The sequence below is a fragment of the Vanellus vanellus genome (assembly GCF_965231255.1).
Source record: "Vanellus vanellus genome assembly, chromosome: 1".
Classification (NCBI taxonomy): Eukaryota; Metazoa; Chordata; class Aves; order Charadriiformes; family Charadriidae; genus Vanellus; species Vanellus vanellus.
The window spans coordinates 16,670,765-16,684,818 of NC_138905.1; the positions used below are offsets into that span (position 1 = coordinate 16,670,765).

The following is a 14,054-nucleotide window of genomic DNA, read 5'->3' on the forward strand; positions in this document are numbered from 1 at the left end:
ATAGCTTGGAGTCTGATGAAATGTAGGACACTCCAGTCTAGTTTTTGTTTTGTGGCATACATGGAGCCAGCACGGTTCCTATAGAGCCAAACAGGATGTATGAGCAAGGCTTTGTGAGCAATCACATCTGCAAGAGTACAACATTATGCATCTCACTCATGGAAGACATGGGGAGCAGGACCCTGCTCTATGCTCGCCAAAATTCTGCAATTTCACTGTGACTACCAGCAGGAAGCTGACAAGAGCTGCCTCTGTGTCAAGGAGATCAAATTGCTGTCAATAAACTGACGCAAATCATCAAGTATATTTCTCAGAACCTGATTTTGCCCACAATGGGAACTGCTGTTACCAGAAGACAAGACATAATGAAGACATTTTCTTCCAGTCTTACTGCACAACACCTGAGGACACCGTAAGACTCTATAATGTGTGCAGTGCTACCAACGCTCCTCATTGCAGTCGCCACTGAATGATCAGAGGGGGCTGTCTGAGCCCGGATACCTTTTCTCAGCTGTGGCCACTGGATTTGGGTGGGTGATTTTCCCCCTGTGGAACAGCCTCTGCCAATAGTGTTCTTTACCTGCTACCCAAACTCGCTGAAGATTTATTTAGTCAATAAATATATCTTATTTTTCAAGCATTAAAAAAAAGACAGGGCAGTCTTGAACTTTGACCTCTACTACCATGATAAGCATCTTCGTTACCACTTACTCCAAGCAGAAAGTTATGTATGAGAGATTTCAGCTTTATCAGAATGGCTGAATATGAAAATTTGCCATGAAAATTACAAATCCGTACTTCCACATAGAAAGGTGGTTTGTCTGGCAACTCCCAACCAGTTCTCCCTGATTTTTTACAATTACTGAAAGATTACCGTGAACTGAAGTGAGCTGATACATGCTATGGGAGATGAGGAATTGAAAACAATTTCCAACAATGCACTTACATGGACCAGCTAAGGAATGTAATGAATAAAGTGCAGGAAGAATCACCTCTTCTTTCTCTGGAAACTCTTTAAATACTTTCAGTATGATCATATGATCTTTGCTTTCAACAAATTCAGTCAGCTGCTCTTCTGGAACTAAATTGAAAAGCAAGAGAGATACCGTATGTTTTGAGGAAATAATTCATATCCTGGTACAATATGAGAAAAGACAATTATTTTTATCAAGTTTTCTTATATTTATTTTCTATGTTTCACATAGAAAGGTATTCTCCATACACATCTTCCACAGTTATGACTCCTTTTACTAAAAACTGAACTACTTTATAAAGACCTTTTTCTAGCCTACCCTTTATGTAACTGAGTTCTAACTTTTAAATGCTTCCCTGTGAACCAATATTTTAAAAAAAGTCTTTTAGTCTTTTTCACAGAATGAAGTGAAGGAAAGGCTAAGCATACAGTGAAAACAATTTGATGGAATGCCAATGCCATTCTGCATACTCCGTGATTTTATTTCACTTCTCAACTTTCTTTTATAATGGAGTTCTTTCCATAAAGACTACAGCCATGCTTTAATAATACCTTACCTTCAATGTAATAATGGCTTAAGGTTTTTTCATCTCTGCCCCCTGTCATTTGTGCTGACATAACTGCATGGTTGTGCAATGGACCAGATACGGAAACTGACCCAGGTTGAGAAAGGACACATTTTACATTTTGTAAGCACAATCATTTTCTGAATCTGGTTCAAGCTAAGGCTAGTCAAACATTCACACATTACAATAACTGACAAGGTGGCTCAGAGGCAGGAAAAAAGTAGCCAGGGGCAGCCTAGGAACTTGTTACATTAGCACTGCTATCAAGAAGTATGCAGGTCTAAACCCGGAGCAGTCTGTAGATCTGTAAAAATCAGGCAGTTAAAAAAGCACACACAGAAAATCTAAGAAGCTCAGACCTTTGTGGAGACTGAAGAGAAAATACAGCAGGACAAAAGTATTTAGGACAGTGGAAGAGAGGAAGAAACACAGAAGATACTTCCAGGTACATGTGTGGGAGGAAGAATTAGAAAAAGCAACATAAAATGGTGGCAGAAAGAAAAAAAATCTGAAGAATTGGAGGCTATCTTTGAAGCAAAGGAGTACAGTGGACTTGGCAGGAGTGCTAGGATCTCTCAATATTTATTATGAAGCAAGAAACTCAATGCAAAGCCAGGCTGCTACAACAATGGGATTTCTGGCCATTACACACACAGTTCCTGCAAATTTTGCAGAAATTCAATACATGGTGACTTCATTTCTCAGAAGAAACACAGGAATATCATACAGATACACAGTCATCTTTCAGCATTGTCAGGATCAAAAGCAGAATCACATATTTTTCTAAAGTGCAAACACTTTGCTTTATTTTGGAATTCACATGCTACTAAAATTTGACAGTCTTTAAATAAACAACCCTGGGTTTTGAGAATTAAAATCAAACGTCACTACTCTCTGTTCCAGTGTTACTGATGAATGTTGAATCTCATATTTTGTTAACTCTAGAGTCTGAAATTAAGAGATAGTTTGATTTTTTGAAAATTTCATATTCGTTGCTCTAATTTAGAAAATTTGTGATATTGCTTGGAAAACCTGTTTTGTGCTAACTTCATTCAAAGAACAAACATAATACACAAACCAGAATTTGGAATGTAAGAATTCATTTATTACAATTAAATAAACATCTGCAGTCCCCTCCCAACCTATACATTTTTCCAACCTAATAAACTACAAGATATAAATACCTTTCTCAAAAAGTTTGTGTAATGCTTTACATCCATGTTGCTGGATCTCTTCACTTTTAGGGAAAGTGTGCATGGCATTAAATACCAAGGAAAACACATCCACCTCTTCTTCCAAGAGCAGGAAAGCAATTACATCTGAATAGCAGAAGAAATTACATGTTGCACTGATTACTTCTCAACATTTTTATTGAAAGCACTGTACTTAACCATTAAAATGCAAAATTCTTTAATACTGTCCTTAAAATTGACTCGATGGCTTAAATCCAGGTTTTTGTATAACACATGAGGATGTTATCTCTTAAGGTAGTATTTAAAAATAAAACTGAGATGTTCTAAAACATTACTGCCAAAAAAGACAGTTTCCCCTCTCCACTCTTGCTCCCACATTGCACTGCTTTGGTAATTGTCTGGCCCCTCAATGAGCCAGGTTAACTCACTAAACTGGTAGAAAATTAACCCATCAAAAAAACCCTTTTTGCAGTCGTAGCAACCTGAAAAGTTTCACTAAGAAGTAAGGTTGATGGAAGAAAGGGGGCAGGACTACACTGCCTGTGGAAAGCAAAAGGGTATTTGAAATGTACCCATCAGCTACAGTGAACCATGAAATCAGTCCACCTGCATCATGAAACCGTATTCTCACTCTCTGCCATTCATTCATCCTGAAACTGAACTATAAAGCCAATCTCACTGTTGCTCTTATGACATTAAAAAATGTCTGAAAAAAATTACTTTCTCTATAGCATGTGTAGGCAAAAATAGTCATATTCATGACAATTTTTCAAGCTTACAACAATAACAACAGAATTCATAAAGCCTGGTCCAGCATTTCAGCTGCAGCTGTTTTTTTTTGTTTTTTGTTTGTTTGTTTGTTTAAGAGAAGATCTTTCTATATGGCATTCACACTGGCCTGTCAGCTCCAGCTATAGTGCAATTCAAGTTTACAGACATATAGAAATAAAGAATACTAACAGATTTTTCTGACAAGGTACAACTTCAAATATTTTTCTGAAGTAAGGTAGTTGAGACTTTAAGTTCGGTTATATCAACTGCTGAGAAGAAGAGTAGCAATCAAGAATAAACTGTTACAGAATATATTGTCAACAGTTCAGGACCCTTTATGATACCTCACAATTAAAAGAAAGAAGCTGCTGGTTACAGTTACTCACTAATAGCCAGATTTTGCTATTATTATTATTAATCACTCAGTGTAATGCCTTATAATGAGACCTGCATTACCCAACTTCAGCAGATAAGTTAGGCATCCAGTCTGAGCTAGTCCTCCAGACCCCTCTACAATCAAATGGGAGAGGAAAACAGGCTCGAGAGGTAACTGATCTTATAAAACAGGCAAATGAATAGCATGAACCATCCTCTTAAAGTGCCTGTCTCACTCCACTGCCTACAGCAGAAGCTCGGACAGCTGGATTGGCTTTAACTACCTAAAATCAAGTCTAATCCTTAGTTTGTAAATAAGGTTGATTCAAAAGCCTGTTAAAATCAATGGAAAAAGAATCCTATTCTAACAATAATTTGTGCTAATATTATATGGTAGCTCGAATAAAACTAGCAGAATCTTTCCCTTAGGGTCTCTCTAATTTCAACAGAAAATCAAGAATCTCAGCACCATGAGAAAAGTCCTCAGTACCTGGTAAGATTAGGTCTCTGTAGAACAGAATAACAGAATCGTCAGGGATGATTTACTGTTTTCAAAAGTACTAACTAGTACTAAAGGAAGTAAGTCAGAATGTCACCAAATTTATACTCTGGTAAGAAAAAATAAGCTCTTACTTATTGTATTTAACTACTTAACAGCAAATATTTGTGCCTATGCAAATAACAAGTTGGCAAAATTAATTGGTCATGTTCTTCACAGCCTTGCAATTTGGAGAATCCTTTCTACCTGGGTAAAAAAGGTGCATAACAGTACTCATTATTATTTTGTATACAAGTACAAATGACAAGTGACTTTACGGAGTAAAACAGAAAGAAAAATCGGACCCAACACGTACAGTCAGACACTTTATACCACAGTTCTGTGTTTTAAAGGTCTAAATGAAGTGGAAAAGTAAAACACAAAATACCTGACATGAGGAGTAGATTTAATGCTTTCAGTCCTGTTACTGAGAGATTTATATTTCCTTTGTGGACTGTAAGCATTTTAAGAATCTGCCTAAAAATAAAAAAAAAAAAAGGAAAAAAAAGAGTTATGGCAGTTATGGCTAAAGAAATATTAACATATACAAAATTTTATCAAAAAATTTACTTAAAAAATACAGAAATTAGCAAAAGCTTAAAAATCTCCTGATTAATTTTTTAAACTTTTATTTCAGTTTATGTTTTTTTCAAGTTAGTAATGAAATAATGTTGGCATTTTAACTATTTTCATACTTCATTAAAATAATGATGTATAATTTATCAATTTTACTTTGATTTTTAATTAATTATATATTAATTTTACTGGGGACAAGTCTAATACAGGATGGGGTTACTCTACAGAAAGCAGGGTTGTGAAGTGCAGCAGACTGTGGACAGTATGGCGCTGTTCTGTTTGTCGCAAGAGTTAAAGTTACAGTGAATGATCAAGGGTTTGCTGGAAGAGAAGCAGCAGTTATCCCAGCTGAAGAACTCAAACAGCATCCTGAAGAACTCTACCCTATCAAAGTTCCCACCTCACAGCACTTACGTGATGCTGGACAAATCCCTAAAAAGAAACATTTCATAGACTGCCAATTGTATACTCCTTAATTTCTGGGTGGCCCAACCTGAGACCCATAGATGTTAACCTCTGAAATGCTGCATAAGAGTCAACCAAAGTTGACTTTTTAAACAGAGCGCCAAAAAATGCTAAGTACACTGAAAAATCTAGTACATGTATCAAACTGGGCACCCAAAAATCAGTTGATACTTTTAACATCTTTTGCTCAAACTACCATCTGTAAAACAGTTACCACAAATCTGTTAACACCTCAATAAACAAAACTTTAAAAGCTCTAGACCATACTGATGAACACTAAGAAAAGCTGAGAAGAAAATAAATAGGCCAGTTTTCACATAAGATATCACTAATGTACAGTAAATAAGGCAGTGGGTCAAACATTGAATGATGCTGATGACAGAAAATAAATATACATTGATTTTGCACTGAATGAATATCTCAAAAAGGGGGAAAAACAGATCACGTAATCAAAAACTAAATAAAAATGGATAGGGTCACATAAAAAAAATAAAGAAACCTTCATTTTTTAATTTTCATTATTTTGGAGAGCATGACTCTGCAGTCTTAATAATCTTCAAATGTGAGTCTTTGTATAGACAATATCTAATAAAAATGGATTATACAGTAGTTTGCGATACTTTAGTAGATACTTGACCTGTCTTGAAACACAAAAAGCAGCACTTAAAGTTTCATCCAAATTTCATTCCCCAGCTCTAGCAATTATGTTGTTTGCCTTGCTAAAGTCAAACTTTGTAAGCTAGACTGAATGTATCTGGTTTATTTCTTTTCCCTTCATACAATGATGTTGCTAGTTTCTTTCTCCTCTGTTGTAGCACTACTGTTGTAGCTATAATGATCAAATCACACATAAGAGCCAAAGTCTGATGGGGGATATAATATCCTTTACATTTTGCAAGACAGGAAATTATAACAGTATCGGTCCAATAAAATATACTTTTTCTGTTCATATAAATCATGCCTTGCTTACAAACTTACACTTTCACGAACACAAAACCACTACTGAAATCTAAGGTTAGTCAGAATACTGTGTGGGATGATCTTAAGAGTGGAAAATAAAATCCAAATAAATGCAGGTTTTGTTTTTTTTTTTTCTTAAATTGAGTATAGATACCTCTCTGAAACTTCTGTATGCACACTTTGGACTTATAAGTCTAAAGGCAAGGATAGATGGTGGCATTTGGGTTTTCAGTCCTGTGGCAAATTCTTGACCCAGCATACAGCCCACATGTATGGACTAAGTAGTAGGGTGATGAATCAAGGAAAACACAGAGCAACCCTAACCAAGCTGGTAGGGTAGCTAAACAGACACCCTTAAAGCCACTTTAACCTCCTCATTAAAGTGTTCTAGTCTTAAGCATTCCTAATGCATTTTATTGTGTGGTTGCAGGTGTGTGTGCACATGCACACTTGTGTAGAAAAATTCCTTCTCCTTCTTGCTCCATAAGTAGCTGTGGCTTAGACTTCCTTACTCCTTACACCCTGCATGAATGGAAAACCTCACTGAGTTATCAAACACTCTGAAGCCATTAAACATCTATCCCTTGTTTACCAATGACTCATGATTTCTGCTGTGGGGAAGGAACTCTGCTTTGGGAAGAGGACATTTTATAGAGTGTGATCTGTTTCAGGCAAGTGCTGATATATCAAGACGTGAGCTGTCTCAGTATAATGCAGAGCAAAAATAATCACACACTAAAGCATCTCTAATACAAGGAGAAAATGTTCTGCATATACCCTCCCATTTCAAGTATAATAAAGAGTGTGGATGTAAAATTTTCTAAACTTCATCTACTGTACAACAGCTTAATGTAAGAGATTACAAAACATCCCATGAAGTCTCTTTGAGCTTGTAGAAAGGATGCAAATACATTGAAGGAATTTCCTTCCTTTCTCCTCACAGTGACAGCAACTATGCAATTATTTATCGCACTGTCTGTCAAGAACGCTTAGATCAATGCCAAACTACTGTTTGTAAACACAACTGTAATGTGGTCAAGTTGGCTCATTGTTGAGAGACAAGAAACAAATGCTTTTTCTAGCCTAAGTTTTCTGTTCTCCTAAAACAGTTATACACACAAAAGTGAAAAATCTCTTGTAAAAAAAAAAAAAAAAAAAAAAAGACCTTTTCCCCTCTACCATAACTGTTTCCTGCCTTGCTGCAAACAGCACGTATTCATTACGGTACTGATGCACTGCGGTACTAGTCCAATCCACCTACAGGGAACCTGAGATATCATTTACCTGGCCTGCTCTGCCTTTGGCACTGGCAGAAATGTCTGAGCCCACTGCCCCACTAAGAACAAGTTTCTCCACAGCCAGGAAAACTGTCAACATGTCAGACAGGGATACACAGTTGGCTAAAATATTGTTAGTGGGAAGAAATCGTGTACAGTAATGTTATCATCAGATCTTTAGTGAAGTTTGAGTTTGAAAAGGATGCTTTGTTCAACTGCACATACTCCGTGGGCTCTGAGGAGGCTATGAGAAAGATCAGCCCCAAACCAGTAATTTTTCTGGGACCCAAGAATAAACAGCAATATCTCTAGCTCTCAGAATAACTCTCAGCCAATTAACAAGCCTTTAAGCTGCCAAAGATATCATAACTAGCTTGTACTGCTACAGCTCAGTTATTTTTTGCTCATGAAAAGCAACCAAAATCACTACTTTAGGCTTGTGGATATAATTCCTCACGTTTGGAAAGAACACACACACAGCCATCCAGGTAATACTGCATCTGGCTATTAAAATGGAAGACCTCGATAAACACAGAATCCCAGCATCGCTGAGCTTGGCAGAGACCTCTGGAGGTCTCCTATTTCAACTCCCCTGCTCAAGGCAGGGTCAACTACAGCTGCTTGCTCAGGTTCTGAATACCTAAGGCTTGAGACTTCACAACCTCTCTGGGCAACGTGTTCCAGTGTTTGATCAACCTCACAACAAGAAGAAACCCACAAAAAACTTCAACCATTCAGAAGCTGATGTAATAACTTTATATAAATATATTACATTGCATATATATGCTGCCATAATAAGCAAGCATTCCGGAAGGCTCTTTGCATACAAAATACTTACTGGTGAACACCCAGTACTTCCCAGTCCTTCCCAACATCCTTAGGAGCTATGTTCTGTAGAGTACTTGGACAAATTTCTATTAATTTACAAAGAAGTGACCAACCCATCTGTAAAACAAAAATGCAGCTATTTTAGAACATGTATTCTGTCTGGAACTGCAATGTTGTCTTCTAATATTCTTGGCTTTTGGAAGATGGATGTTCTGAAAAGTTATTTAGCTAAATCAATAAGGGAAAATTAATTAACACAAGACAAACGACATAAAAAGTTAAAAGATGGAGGTAAAACAGATATGCTAATGATTCTGAATGCATGGATTGTAGGAACACATCACTCTCAACGTGCTTCAGCACTGCTTGGGGATAAAGGACACACTTAAAAGAGATGCTGACAGAGAGAAAAACATGATGTGATCCATAGTATGTCATCACGGCCCAGGGAAGACCACTGCACTGTTACAGGTAGTCCAGCTTTATTGAAGAGCAGCTGTTTCCATAAGAATTTGCCATTTAATTGCAAATTATAAGGAGAAAGGATAGTTTTTTTAAAGGTGTCCAATGTTTTAAATGGGGATGAGATACCCAAACCATACTATATATTTCGTACTTTCACAATCAATCCTCAATATTGTGTACTTTCAAAACGTAACGAAGGCAGTGAAAGTTTTGAGATCATAAGGAATGAAAGATGAACTAAAACCAATGTATTTGTTCTTAATAACTATCTGCTCTATCCCGTGCAAATTCTTTGACTTTCAAACATCTTTAAATGATGCCAAAACTGAAAAATATTCCTCTTTTGTCTTCCATATTGGAGAAATCTGCTCTCTTATGAACGTCTGCAGGCTGATATGACTGAATGGGCTTTAGTGAGGATGCAGTAAGCAAAATCTGTACAAAGAATTAACTGATGAGCAAAACCCAGCTGTAGCGAAAGAGTAGTAGTGAACTGAGAAATGTCAAAAGTCAAGATGAAGTAGTTTTGACAAAAAGGAATCAAAACAAGGCATAAAAGTTTCCTTGGCCATATAAATAAAAAGAAAAAAAAAAAGTGGAAATAGGCCTGTGTGCTTTAAGAATAGGGAGAAGACAGAAGATAATCTAAGTACGGCTCAAAAATTATATGCGTCCCTGCATCAGTTTTTGGCAGAAGAGTTATGTAAAGCAAAGGGGTCAAGACAGGACAGCCAACAACAGGAATGTAAATGGCCCCCTCCAAAGAGTTTAACTGCACAGTTCATGGAAAGTGCATGATCTCTAACCCTGCATTCTGCAAGACTAGGAGACATGAAATTGCAGGTCTCGTAGTGAAGAGACACCCATAGGAATAGCACAGATTTAAATCCAGACAGCTTTCATGGCAGCTTTGGTGACTATGAAAAAGGTGATGTAGTTACCTGGGAACCGGAATTCTGTTTTTACCTTTCACATACTTGGTTACACGGGCTATATTCACACTATCTGCAGTAGTTTTGTTTCTGTTTTAGTTTAGATTTCCAGACCCAAATGTTTTAAGCCAATTACAGCCTTAATGTCTGCAGATTGAGCTTGACCATGAGCCAATTTCCATGCTCTTCTCTTGCTTGCTCTACAAGCTGGCTTGCTCTACACGAGCCTGCAAACCGATTACTATGGACATTCAGGAAGATTAGGCTGGCCTGTGTAACTGAGTCCTGACTAAACATAAGTGCACAGTATAGTTTTAGCAATCATCAGTCTTCCCCAAGATGACAATATGTAATTACCCAATTTTCCATATTCCAAGCAAAGCAGAGTTTATCAGTGACAATTAATCAAGTACAAATTTCAAATCTACATGGCAAAGACATTGTAGAGGTGACCATTAATTCATACACTGTATATTGCTTAAAAAGATTTTATTTTAGAAGTCCCACTTTGTGACATCCTAACTGTTCTTGTAAAATTTAAAACCTGATGAAAATTACCTTAATGACTTTGCAAAATTCCTTTCTGCATAAAAACTGTTTCTGATGAAAAATATATTTCCATTAAATGTTTTCATTTGGATTGTTGTGATTCCAAGTATTGACAAAACATAAGAACTGTGGATACAGAGAAGACCAAAGGAAACATCTGACCTGCTGAAGTGGTCTTTTTTACACTCATGAAATCACAACCTGAGATAACAGAAATATTATTATCTGTTTAATAATTACATAAGAAAGTAAGGGTCTTTTAAATAACAGAAATCCTAAAGGTTAAAGGGAAAGAAAAAAACCCAAACAGTAAACAAAGACGTTCTTATAAACACTTAAATGGGTCCCTGTACACAGAAACAGTTGGTGGCAGCACTGAAACTCTGTTATTTTTAAATCAGACCCTTTTCATTTCTAGCATGCAATGAATTTATATCACATTAGGTCACACCTTCTACATGAGACAATAAAGCTCTGCTGACTGCTCTTAACTCAAGTGTAACATATTTTGCTCTAGAGTTTCTAAGCTGCTCCAGTAACTGCAGAAAGAAGCTACCATATTAAAGACGTCTATTTTACTTTAAGGCACTATTGACTTTCCAGCCCAGTACGTTCCTACTTCTAAAGAAGCTTACAGGGTTTATGCCTGTAGTCCAACTTGCACTGGTACTTTCCATATTGATCTATTAAGCAGATTTACTCTGTACAAGCCAGTGGAACAGCAGCACAACGTGATGTTTTTTAGCCAGTTAAAGAGGGGAAGGAAAGAAAATAAAATCCTCATTTCAGATATGTCTCTTACTGTGTTTATTCTCTTATGTGAGTCAATTTTATTACAATGCCAAAAGCAAAAGAGATTGATTAATCCATTTATTGAATGAAAATTCGTAAGTAAAGAGACTGCACTGAAATCAGGACTACATTACTTCGCCGCTGCCATAAGGTGAGAATTATGTATTCACGAAGACTGTAAACGAATCACAGTGAATGAAGCAATAAGACAGTTCTACTAATGTATTGTGGATGTTTGTAAATATAACTGAATGTGAAGGAAGAGCTGCCTATGACATTTTATGAGGAACACGATTTGAGCTTTGCACTGACTATGAATGTCACACTTTAATACAAAGTAGTAATGCAAAGGAGCTCCAAAACCTCTAAACTGAAACACTGTACAACTGCAAATGTGGGCAGAGAGAAAATTAAAACCCATTTTATGATTTATATTAAACCAGAGTGAGGTGTTTTAACATGGTTAAAATGATAATTAAACCATCACTATCTTCCTTATGCACTTCTAAGAGTCTTGTACTATCACTTCAGACCTACTTCTGGTTGTGGTTGGATTTCATATTTTTTACTTCCTAATCTAAACTTCTGGGCAGTGGTTTTGTAAATTGTTATATGCACAATATGCTTTATCCTGAAAATAACTGCTGAGTCATGCTTCTGCATTTCTTATTGAGCTGACGATTGAATAGTAAAATAAGTTAAAACTTCAGATTCTGCACAAATATTTAGTCTTCAAAGGAAACCTGTGATCACTGTTACTCCAGATGAATCACTACACAAGTACAATTTCATATTTTAATCCGAATTTTATGCTTTTGACCTCTTGCTGAGGTCTACTTGATGAAAAATTCCCTTAAAATATGCTATTATTTAAGAGGCATTTTTGATATAATTTATATTTTGCCTTCTAGTTGAATTGAAAAAAGTAAAAAGATGCCAAAAAAATGGTAACCATACAAATAGGCTTAATAAAAAAAAAATAATCAAGTGAGTTGCACATAAATCTGGAGCTTATAAATATCCTTTAAGCATAACATAGTCAGAAATTTAATATATGCCTGCCAGGAAGGAGCTGTTTCATATGACAAGTCTGGCAGCTGTACCATAAGTACAACATCAAATTGTGCAAGTGGCACACCTACTCTAAATGGGCCAATGCTAAGTTACAGGAGCAGCCAAGCAGAACCTTAAATTGCAGAACCTACTCTCAGCTAAAAGATTCCCCCCCAACCCCCTTACAAAACTGGGCTAGCACAACTCTCCTTCTAGGATAGGGCTACATACGTATGAATTCATATTATACAATTCTGCTTTTCAGAAGTTTGACTAAATTTGGCAAAATTTAGTATCGGCACCACAAAAATATATTGTATAACATTATTTGTAATTCAGAAGCCTATACCGTGCTGTGTTCATACTGCCTAATTTATATTTTCTACATGGCCTTCTTTTGCCGTTTAGAGATGCCACGAGTGGTATCCGCAAAAAGCTGGAAAACTTGTCCCTTTAAACGCAAGCGGACGCAGCACCCTTTTACAGACCAGCAGCACTTCATAAAGCGGCCCAGAAGAGGGCAAGTTAAAAAGAAATAAACAAACCCAGCGGTAACTTTTTACTCCAGGAAAGGAGGGCGGTGCTCGGCTCACCCCGGCCCTCACCCGGCCCCTGAGCGCCGCGCCGCCCTTACCTGCTGCACGCCCGCCGCGCCCGGGTACAGGTCCACCACCAGCAGTAGGGGCACATGGACGTTTTTGCCGCTGAAGAGCCGGGGAGCTGGGGGGGGGACAGAGACAGGCCGCGTTAGAGACCAGCGACCGGCGGGCGGGGCCGGGCCGGGCTGGGCCGGGCAGGGCGGCCGGGCCACCCGCGCCTTACCGCTCTGCCGGGCCGCCAGCTCCAGCAGGTCGCTCAGCGTCTGCACCAACGTCTCCAGACGTTTCCTCTCCTGGACGTTTTGCAGCCGGACAACCAGCTTCCTCAGGGCTTCTTCCTCCCTCGCCGCCGCCGCCGCCGCCTCCCCCTCCTCAGGGCCGGCGCTAGCCATGGCCGACCCGCTGCCCTCCGCAGCGGCCGCCTCACCCCATCCGCCGGCCACCGCGGCCCGCGGGGACGAGGACTGGGCGGCGCGGGCCTCTCCCGCCACCCCGCCGCGCTCGCAGTGCCGCCTGCCCGGCGTCACCCAGCTGTTTCCATCCGCCCTTCCCGCTGCCGCCGGCCCCTCCCGCCACGCCGGGGACGCGGCCGCGACGACGGACCAGCCCGGGCGGGCGGGCGCCCCGCCACTGCCCCTAGGGGGCGCCGGCGTCACTCGCGCGGCGGAGGGGGCCAAGCACGCTGGCAGCTGGCCCGTTTCCGGTGATTGGCAGCAGAGCTGCCCAATAGAGTCGCAGAGCTGGAGCCTGGGTTCCGCCCCGTCGTGCACTTCTGTGCCATAAAAGGGGTCCAGTGGCTGAGGTGAGGGTATTGGGGTTTTTTTGTTTGTTTGGGATTTTTTTTTGCGTTGTTGGGTAAGAAAACATAGCTCTATAGTGCCCAGCTGGGTATGGAGGGTGAGGGGAAGCAACTGCAACAAATATACGTACCTGCTGTGCAGCTCCCTGGGCAGGGAGTAGGTCCTGAGGCAGTGAGGTGCCCCTTTGCCTCATGTGGTGTTTGGGGTTGCCGGCCTTTCCCCATGTGGTGGGTCTGCGAGGGGCCAGGGAAGGTGGAGGGGGAGCTGTGCGCTTAGGCCGCTGTGTGGTGGCTGAGGTGAAGCTGTAGCTCACCTCACCTAAGGCAGCACGTGCTCTGTGCT

General features: G+C 39.3%; 1 protein-coding gene across 1 annotated transcript in view; it reads right to left on the bottom strand.

Moving 5' to 3' along the window:
- The window catches only part of LRRK2 (leucine rich repeat kinase 2), a 74,515-nt gene extending 61,033 nt beyond the window's left edge, over positions 1 to 13,482 (bottom strand). Inside the window, exons 1-6 of the mRNA XM_082498175.1 lie at positions 13,136 to 13,482; positions 12,948 to 13,033; positions 8,533 to 8,639; positions 4,805 to 4,893; positions 2,724 to 2,858; positions 947 to 1,081 (exon numbers count right to left, since the gene is read on the bottom strand). Of these exons, the coding sequence (XP_082354301.1) occupies positions 947 to 1,081; positions 2,724 to 2,858; positions 4,805 to 4,893; positions 8,533 to 8,639; positions 12,948 to 13,033; positions 13,136 to 13,304 (721 nt within the window). The 5' untranslated portion in view covers positions 13,305 to 13,482. The remainder of the gene's footprint in view (positions 1 to 946; positions 1,082 to 2,723; positions 2,859 to 4,804; positions 4,894 to 8,532; positions 8,640 to 12,947; positions 13,034 to 13,135) is intronic.
- Positions 13,483 to 14,054: the final 572 nt, after the last annotated feature.